We start from the raw sequence: 10,414 nt of genomic DNA, 5'->3' as shown, positions 1-10,414 counted from the left end.
GTAGCAGGTGCGTCTGCACGGGGTGACTGCAGCTCCTTTGCGGTGTCAACCACTGGGTCCTGGGCAGGTGTGTCTCGACAGCGTTTTTGTCCTCTTTCCACGCAGGAACCGGCTCCCAGCCCGGTGTAATGCCAGCTCAGGAAGCCCTGTGCTCCGGGGTTCACATCCCCACAGCACTGGGGGCACTGGCAGGAATTGCGGCTGAGTGCGGGGAAGTTATCCAGCGCCCAGGCCCAGGCCTGCTCTCGGTTTAGGCCCTCTGGCATGTGGGGCTCTGGGCGTGCCCACCCCCAGGATGGCTCTGCCAAGGCTGCTGCATGGAGCTCCATCGTGTCAGTCTCCCAACCAGGCCAAGCCATGTATCTGGACTAGGAAGAGCGAATGATTCGGTCCTCTGCTGACGGTGCCTTTTTATAGTGTTGTGTGTCCTACTGGACTGCAGAGACCAGATCCAGTTATGTGGGAACTGACACTCATTTGCCTTGCTAATTAGTTCAGAGGCTGATGGGGTTAAGGTGGAAATTGTATCACTGTGGAAGACACAGTAGGAACTGCTTGGCTTTTGATTGCATCAGGCAGTGGAAGGGTGTGGAGTGGGCGGAAGGGCCCTGTTAGAGGCTGTTCCCATTCTCAATAGAAAGTCTCTCTCTGTGTCAGGAAAGCCTGGACAAATTGCATCACTATGTCCAGTTCTCTTCCTGGATCTGAGAAACACTGCCTGGCTTTAGAGATGAGATTCAGTGAGGGTGGATGGTCCAAGACTACACAGCTAGTTCTGCTGGAGCTGGATTGAGAACCTCATCCTCAAGCATAGACATTAAGCAGGGAAATGAGTGAAGGAGTAGTTAGGTTGGGTCAGAAAAGCAGATTCCCATGCCTGTTTGGAATTGTATTTTTTTTTTTTCTCTTTTTGTCTAGATTTCTTGCATCAAGGGGTATTTCAAAATCACTATAATTTTCATGATTAAAAGCAAATGGCTTGAGATAAGTCTCACTTTAAACCGTGTTTTATGCAGGATCTCTATCTTTTTGTGTTATTCTTTTTCTTTTTTGCTATAGCATGTGTGCACTGGTCAGGGAAAAACAGGAAATAGAAAGAGAAAGGGAGAAAAACTGAGAAAGTTAAAACCCAGGAAGATGGCTCCATTGCAACCACTCCAGGGATTGCTGAAGAGGAGGAGGGGCAGGTTGTTGATAGTAAAAGCACCTAGTGAGAACTTCCTTCCTGTAGGGTGTGTGGGGGGGGAGGGCATCTGAGTGGGCCCGTGCCCTGAGGCAGGCCTGCTGTGATTGAGTTCTGGTAGGGTCATTAGGAGAGGAGAGGAGAGCAGACACATCCCTGGGAACACACACCCTGCTCTCCTCATTGCTGCTCTGCTCCCCTGGGCTCTGCCAAAAGGGTCCCAGCCCCCCATTTTCCTCTGCCTCTGGACATTCCTGCCACCTGCATGCTGAGTCATTCAACTTGTCATTTTTCACATGGACCCCTTGTTAGGTCTTTCCCTGAGTAAAGGCACCAGGGCACTAAGCACACCCTCTGGTGAATGATTCTGAATTTTCGAGGAGGTATGAGGGGGACGGTCTGCAGGTCTACGGATAACTGTCTGGTAATCCCCATCTCCAAGGCACAGGGAAGGAATGAAGTGGTAGAAGTCAGGTTTGCCAGGCCCCAGCAGCTAGGAGAGCATGGGACGTCAGTCCTCTGTCCATCTCAATTCCTCCAGCCGCGTGCCTGCTGCCGAAGCTGGTGGAAACGGAACCTAGGGGAAGCACGCAGACGTTCTGGCTTCTCTCCGTGCAGTGTTACTTTGTGCGGGTTTTGACTCACTGGTCCTTCCTCCCTTCTCTTCCCGCAGGATCCCCAAGCAGAAGGGGAACTGAGACCCGACTCCGAGCCCGCCATGGCCAGCAACGTGTGGATCTGTCTCTGGAGGACATCATCAAGCTCCGCAGCCAGCGGCACCCTGGTCGCAGCAAGGAGCCAAGGGCCGCCTTCCCTGAGAAGCGAGGAGGCACAGGTCACATGCACCCAAGGCCAGCACCTTACAGCAGGTCCAGGCGACTCCGAGACCAGCGTCAGCACCTCGTGGCAGACCGCGGCTTCGGAGACGGTGCAGGCGCCCAGTCCAGAGGGCAGCTGCTGCTGCTGTCCAACCTGCACCCCAGTGTGTCCGACAGGGATATCCAGATGCTCTTTGGCGAATTCGGAGCGCTGCAGAAGCAGGCGGCGGTGCACTACGATGGCTCTGGCCACAGCTTGGGCACAGCCACCGTGCACTTCCAGCAGAAAGCCGACGCCCTGAAGGCACTGAGAGAGTACAACGGTGTCCCTTTGGATGGCCGACCCTTGATAATCCAGCTGGTCACCTCGCCCGGGGATACGCTGAAGAGACCCATCTCCAGTGGGAACGGAGGCAGCCTAGACGGGAAGCACCACGCAGGAGGTTCAGCTCGTGGCTGCAGCTCCTGGCTAGGCAGCAGGAGAGGACAGCAAGTCCCAGTCCACCCTTCCAAGCAGCAGCTTTCTGCAGAGGAGCTGGACGCCCAACTCGATGCCTACAAAGCTGCCGCTCTTGCCGAAAATGTCCAACTTTAACTAGACTCGCAAATCCTGGTGGCACCCAGATCTTGTGCTCAGTTCTCTGCACTGAGGCAGTGGGAGGATGCCCGAGGCTGAGGGCCCAACACTGAGTTCCTTTCTCTTACATAGTACAATAAAATTTACACACTCAAGCAACTTTGTTGGCTTGTTTGCTTCTTCACGATACATTGTTAATTCCTGAAATTTGCCCCTCCTCATTTGGGAGGATTTTATTTTACTGGTGATTGTGTCAAAGAACAGTGTTCTCAACTTTCAAGCCATCCCAAGGACACCTGTAAAGGAGGGCCATGCGTGGTGGAGGGGAGAGCAGCTGGGAGGGGAGATAGATGCAAACAGAGGGGACCGCACAGCAGAGGAGAGCAAACGTGAGCTGGAGGGATCCCGTAAATGCAGAGTGGCCACAGTGATGGGGTCTGTTCAAACTCACATACGAACTAATGAAAAGTCCCACAATGCCAGTAGAATCTTTTGTAAAGGTGCACAGTGTCATACGATATTTAATAACATGAGGAAATCTATACCCTGATGTGCTTTTACAACCCAGATTTCTGCTTTGAAAGACCAAATTGCACTCCCGAAAGATGGACCTTGTACGCGTGGACCACAATGCACAATAACGAAATAACGTACAACCAAAGTGTGTTCTACTTGCGAGAGCCAACACACTCATGGAGCACGAGCAGAGAGCCAGGGGATCAAGATCGTTTGAAATTCTCCCATGCCACTGAGTCCATTCTGACAAGAAATGACAAGACCAGGCCTGTGGCTTTAATCTACCCGTTCCTTCACCCAGAGGGAAATTGAAACCCCCCTGTGTGCATCTGCCTAGAAAAATTCAGTCCTTTGAGAGGGGAGTGATGACAGATGGTTTAACACTGTCACCTGTCTTCCTGGTTTTGTGATAAGATTCCCAAGAGACCATCCTTCCCTGTCTTCTCTGGATTGACATTCTGGTTTAGCAAGCAAATGTCTCAAATGGTAGGGTGTCTTCATTTGTCCAGGGCAGAAGAGAGTCAACAGCCCAAAGCCCGCCTGTCTCAGCCAGCTTACAGGGGCCTCATTGTTTTACCTGGCTACAATCAATAGTTGGAGAAAACCTCACCCATGTTTGTGGGAAGAGGTGTGGAGAGGGGGTTCGGTGGCTGATTAGGGTGGTCTCTGAATCCTGCTGCCTTGGTCAGACACGTCCACCCATAGGAATGGCTGATGCAAAGCCACTAATACCAGGGGTCTCACTGGGGAGCAGCCACAGTGGGGGTGGGGCTAAGCCACAGTGAGTGAAGCCACTCAGTGACCGAGGTTCAGATCCCCAGCCATAGGGACCTGACAGAGACCAGGTCCACAGTAATAGCCACCATTAAGGACTTAGAAACCTGAAGGAAGCAGGTCCCATCTTGACCAGACTCTGGAAACTGTCCCCTGTCTCTGTCTCTCTCTCCTCTCTCTCCAGTTAGTTCGGACATGCTCTAATATCAATGTAGTGGAGGGGCCTTTCCTGTGGGCAGGAGTGGGAAGATGTCCTGGAACTCTCACAGACTCCATTGTCCCAAATTAAATGTGTGGCAGGGTATTCCTCCAGATATCAGGGGGATATTAATGGGTAGAAGGAAGAAAGACTTGGGGTGGGAGTGGGATGTAGCTAGGAGTCTAGTACAACAGTTGTCTCTGAATTTATATGATAAATTGAGGGCAGCTGTTGTCCTCGTAACCCCCTGAAGTTACCTTATAAATGATGCGGACAGTCTAGAAGGGAAATAAGGACTGAGTTTGGGCCAAAAGGATGTTCATGAAACAAAAGTTCCATTAAGTGTGGGTAGCTTTGTAAAGTATTTGTGTGGACATTCCTACAAAAACCGCAGAGAGGTGCTGAAGTCCCACGTCCTTAGAATGCTGACTTCAATACACTGGAATCACCTGTTCTGAGTAACCGCTAGGTTTATTTGAGGGCATCTACTGGCTTCCCTCATCTCTCCAAATCAGGGTGTGAGCTAATGAAGAAGCAGCGTCCCTGAGGCTATTTCTCTGGGGCCTAGAGCAGGGGCTTCATGCAAACCTATGGCTTCCTGTGCTTTCAGAGGAACAAAACCCCATTGTCTCAGGCTCTCCAGGAAGTGCCAGTGGAACCTAAACTGAGACCTCAGTGCCACTGTCACTTACCATCCTTCTGGGTCTAAGGTCACAACCTCAGGGAGGGGGTTACAGTGTCCTCTTGGTTATCGTGCCTTCTCCCACGTGTTCAGTTGATTCACTCAGTGAGAAACCATTGTAAATTGTGTGGATGGTCACGTGCACACATTGTAAAGTGTGAGGGCCAGCATGTGTGGTGGTGGATAAGGTGTTAAGATCCCACATTGCCAACTGTTCATTTGAGGCCCATGCATGGCAGGTCATGAACTTGTCTGGCATGGTGCTCGCCCCAAATCCCCAAAGGATAAGGAAATACAGGAGAAGGGATTGTGATGTGACCCTTCACCATGAAGTGTGCTTTCTCCTACTCTCTGTCTCTCATCCTGATATTTTCTCTCTGTCTCACTCCCTTGAGTACACTGCACCATCTGGCAGGAAACAAAATAAATTATCAAACAACAGCAACATGTTTTTGGACAAATTAGGCTTACAGGAACTGAGTGAGTATGGGGAGACCACTCCTGTGACAATCAGGAAGAAAGGAGTTAAAGTTGGAGATATCCCCCTTAGCCTTGTTCCTCTCTAGAAAGTTGCTAAAGTGAAAAATGAATGTTCTCAATGCAACCCACACAAACAATAAAGGTTAACAGGTGCACAACTCTGTGCAGCAAACAGATCGCCCTTTCATCATTGAACATCCCAGGAGTGAGTCCTAGTGGAGTGGACAAGAATAACTTGCACAAGACTTAGAAAAAATAATTGACAATAGATAGCTATTGCACTGTCTTGCCAGGTGGCCGAGGTGAACAGTAAGGAAAATGAAGAAGAGTCCTCAATCTTCTGACGATAGAGGGTTCTGTTCTGGTGTCTCAGAAAAGGGTGCCCATTGTGTGACAGGAGCAGCTTCTCATCCTATTGTTCTTTCAGTGTCTCTGTTGTGACATGGGACATCTTGGGGACTCTCTAGAATTCCCACACCTCAGAAAGGAGGAGTTGGCTTACACTTGACCTATGAGCACATAGAATTATAGCAAAAACAAAATAAAACAGAAAGAATGATATTCTAAGTATGCTACAACATTGGTGAATTTGAAAACATTAATTAAAATAAGCCATTCACAAAGAAACACTGTTTATTCACTCATATTTTATACTGAAAGCAGTCAACTCCTCAGTACAGATAATACGATGCGGTTGATAGGTGTTGGAAGGAGGGAGGACTGATAATGCTTTGCAAATCAATATGGAATTTCTATTTTGCTAAATGAAAAGATTTCTGGAGGACAGTTTTGATAATTTTGCAACAAAATTAATATAAATAATACTACTGAAACACACACATAAAATCACTGAAATAGAAAAAACATGAAAGAAGAGCAAAAAAAAGAATGGGGGTTGGGACCAGCAGATGGCGGAATGGTCACATTGCTGGACTCCCACGTAGGTCACTGCAGATTGGGTCCTGGACATGGAAGCTTACAGCTCATGCCTGTCGCATATGAATGCATAACGAAGATCCCAAGAGGAGAATGGAGGAGAAGGGATTGCAAAGTGGCCCTCCACCCTGGACTGACTCTGGGCAAGTGCCTGTGTGGAGGGCAGGCCCAGCACGGTACCCACATGGACGAGAAAGCCCTTCTTGGTTTTGCAATGAAGTCTGCCCCTTCCGCCCAACACAGGGCTCCAGCTTGGAGAGGCTCCAAAACGGACATTATTTCTTTAAACAGAACTGAGAACCTGTGACCCAGTCACAAAGTGGAATGCTCGATGGGAATTCGAATGAACAGGCAGTGATGTTGTCCAACAGGGACGCACCTCACAGTGAGGGATGGACAAGGACACACAATGTGCCCATCCAGGAAAACCAGTCTCTGTTGTTAGAGGTCAGGGATTGGTCAGCCTTTGGGAGGATAGTGACTGAGAAGGGCTAGTTAATGTCATTTCCTGATCTAAGTGTACATGGGTGTGTTTACTTCATGAAAATTCACCCGGCTGCCACATGTGAAATTAACTTTCTAAATGTGCCAGAGTTAAATGTTCTTATAAAGAAATGAACTGAATGTGGCATTTGGAAGGTGTGTGACTAGAGAAAATTTAGAGAAAAAAGAAAAAAAAAAAAAACAGACAAGAAGGGAGCCAAGGAAGAGAGCGGCTTGGCGGTCTCCGAGGGCAAAGGACAGGCGGTGAGAACAGCAACTGCAGCCGGGCCGCAGGGGCACACTGAAGGAGCGTCCCCTGCACAGGCTCTGCAGAGGGTGCTTGCTCCCTGCGCACACACAGGCCTCTGCTCTCTGGCCCTCTAATCTCCAAGGACCTGTGTCCCTAGGGAAATCTTTTTGTCACTTGGACCTCTGAGGGAAGCTGGGGTCCAACTTTTTCAACACTCCCAGCAACTTCCAAGTCAGTTCAACCTATTCTACCCCACCCGACCTCCCAGCCCACCTGGGATGAAAACTGGCTAGGATCTAGAGTCCTTCTCCCTTCAACAAGCCTTCCTCCCTGCCAGGTCTTCTGTGGCATCTCTGCCTTCAAGTTCTGCTAAACACCCTTGCCTTCCATTAGACCAAAAGAGGAAAACTGAAGCCTGTGTTGATCATGTGTGTAAATTTTATTGAAAATATTTTATCCACTAGCAAAACAAGGAGGAACATGAAAGGGAAACGGTCTTGGGAAGACTTCCTGCTCCTCCTTGTGAAGAGGGCAGTTCCAGGGCTCTGGCCAAGGTCAGAGGTGCTCTGACCATTAGCTCTGTGTGCCCACTGCCAGCAGTGCTTGCCTAGCTAGGGTGGCTGCATGGTCACTACAGTGGGCGCCCAGGGTGGGTTCTGCCAGCAGGAGTGCAGAGGTCCATGATGAGATGAATCTCAGTCTCTGGGTGTGGGTTGGGGGAGGGCGTTTCCCGAGGCTCACACTTTGCAGATGCACTTTAGTTCCTACTCTGTCAACCCCAGTCAGCAGCATCAGCCTCTCCTGGGCTGCCTTTGGCTCCATCAGTGTCCAGGCTGAGGACTGGGGCCATGAAGGCTCGGGGCAGCTTTCCTTGAATCAATGTTTGCATCGTGAGCAGTTCCAGCATGGCAGCCCATCAGAACAGTGGAGGAGTCTAAGGAGAATTTAGAGTGGAGCTGAAATGGGTCACCCAGCTTGGAGTAGTAAGGCAAGACCCAAGCCCAAAAGGTTCCCGTGGCATAGAGAGGACCCCTGAGGCCTGGCTTCCTCCCCTTCCAAGTCTGATTTCTGCAGGAAAAACATGGGTGTGTCATCGCTTTCCTATGTGAGCCTAGACAAGCTGTGTGTGGGCTAAGGGAGAAGGTGAAATTTGTTACAGGCCTCATTGAGTGTCAGAGTAAAACACAGAAAAAGGGCAGAATGCTTTTGGTTGAACTGATCATTAGTGTGTACTGATTGAGAAGCAAGAAGTGGGTCACTTGAAGGAAAAATTGAAGTATCCTGGATGATGTTTTTCAAAGTGGGATTGATAGTTGCAGGGGTTGGAACAGAAGAGCTGCACAAACTACAACACAAGACCCAACACAGAAAAGGCGGGCAGGGGTGGGGCAGTTCATCTCGGGATCTAACCATCATGAAAAGGCTAACTGCAATGTTCATGGTGTCACAGGGCATCTCTTTCCGGTAGGACTGTCTGAGTCGATGGCTGAGGTTCAGTTTCCAGTACTGGATAGTGCTGAGCCAGAGTGGCATCCAGGTCTCCAAGCAGCCTCATAGTGGGAAGTGGCGTAACACAGTGTTCCAGGTGAACCATGGGGTGAAGAAAAAGAGAAGCAGGTCGAGGAGAAGCCAGAGATTGGGTAATGGTTAAGTCCTTATACTTCCATGTGGTCAACTGAAGTTTGAGTTCCAAACACGGTGAATTAAAAAAAAAAAAAACACTCACGCTGGACACACGTGTATGCATGTAGCAGGTTTGGTCTCAGCCTTTCCCAAAAATTCTGTTTCCTACTTTTCCAGTTCTGGAAACACTTTTGCTTTCTTGAAAAGTGGGACCAGACCTGTTTAGTTGGCACTGTCCTTCTGCCTTTTGTCTTTTGCCTCCTTTCTGTCTCAGATAGAGGTATGCTATCTGGTGCTATGATAGCTATTTTGTGGCATCAAGAGTCAAATACAATGGGAGGCCAAGGGCATTCTGGAGATACCTGTGTTGACAGTCTACCATCATATTGCCTGTTATATGAGGGAAATATGACCCATCTCACTTAAACCGCTGTTAGACTTTCCAATATTTACAACCAAATGCATTTATAACTGGTATACTTGAATAAGGCCTATTTCTAGAAAAGATTCAAGTAATCACATATGTAAGCACATTTCCTGAGAAATAGGAGCAACAATAACCTCCATGCAAGCACGTTTAAAATGACAGATATTCAACAAATAAGCATTGAAGATACACAATATAACAGAAGAAAATGTTCTAGTCAGACTTGTATTTGAAACTTTCTATCGTATCACCTGTGAGACTTCAAGCAAATGATTTTATTTTTTATTCCTTTTCTTTTTTTTTTATGTAGGTTTTAGGAAATGTACACTCAGCACGGAGAGACAGAGAGAAAGAGAGTGAGAGAGTAAGAGAGCATTCCACCCAGTCTGGGACGCAAACTGTGGTCAGCCATATGGGAGTCCAGCATCCCAACCACCACACCACCTGATGGTCCCCATCAGCATCTTTTCATTTTCTATTCTATGTTTGGGCATCCCAATCACAGCGCACACATTATTTAAAAAGGGATAGTGGCCAGAAAGAAGAAGATCGTGAACTGTGGGAATCAAACTCTCTGGGTATAAACCTGCTGCCCAACCAGATCACTTAAAATCTCCAGCCCATTCATTTTTCACCTGTAAAATGAGAACAGTAAGGATATTTGCCTGAGAGAGTTAATATGGTGTAAAATATACTTTCCTAAGTACCCGCTGCACAACGGTACTGAGTATCAACTGCACTTATTTCTAAGGTAGAAATTTACCATCAAAGAAGGATAAATACAAAAGGGTGGCTCTGATTGTGGTTGTGGCTTCTTGCTTTGAGAGCGTAATTTTTCCCCTTAAATCAAATATACAGTGAAACTGTTTTATAATTCATATGCCCTTACACAACTTCTTTTTTAAAGAATTATTGGGACCAGCAGTTAGCATAATGGCTATGTCGCTGGACTCCCACGTAGTTGACCGCGGTTCATGTCCCGAACCCGGTGGCTTAGAACTCACGCTGGGCGCAGGTGCATGTGTGCCCAAGATCCCGAGAGGAGAATGGAGGAGACGGGATTGTGGCGTGACCATTCCCCCTGGGGAGTGATTTCTCGCTTTCTGTCTCTCTGTCTCTCTCTGTCTGTCTGGCGAGCGCACGCACCCTATAGCAAAAACCTCTCCAAAAAAATTTTTAAGAATTATTTATTGAATTTTATTCATTTTTATTACTGTTGGTTTTTCATTTTGTTTGTTTTTAATTTGAACAGAGTGAGAGACAAAAAATAAATAAATAAAGGGGGAAATAGAAAACACTCTGACAATCTGGAACTTATACCATGTCCAGCCATGTAGGAGGCCAGCACCTTCAACACCACACCATCTGCTGGCCCCTGAAGTCAATCTCTTTTATGGAGGCTTTTAATTTTTTTTTTTTTGAGAGATTTTTTTTGCTATAGGGCGTGTGCGCTCGCCAGACAGACA

At 48.1% G+C, this 10,414-nt stretch overlaps 1 protein-coding gene across 1 annotated transcript; it reads left to right on the top strand.

The window, feature by feature from the left end:
* Window positions 1–381: 381 nt before the first annotated feature.
* Window positions 382–2,596, top strand: LOC102486459 (aly/REF export factor 2). Its single transcript, XM_027767666.1, is given in 4 exon segments — window positions 382–403; window positions 919–935; window positions 1,857–1,907; window positions 1,910–2,596. Coding segments are annotated over 4 exon segments (777 nt in total).
* Window positions 2,597–10,414: the final 7,818 nt, after the last annotated feature.

The sequence above is a fragment of the Tupaia chinensis genome, unplaced genomic scaffold, assembly GCF_000334495.1.
Source record: "Tupaia chinensis unplaced genomic scaffold, TupChi_1.0 Scaffold144378_1, whole genome shotgun sequence".
Classification (NCBI taxonomy): Eukaryota; Metazoa; Chordata; class Mammalia; order Scandentia; family Tupaiidae; genus Tupaia; species Tupaia belangeri.
This window is presented reverse-complemented; position numbering and strand designations above follow the sequence as displayed.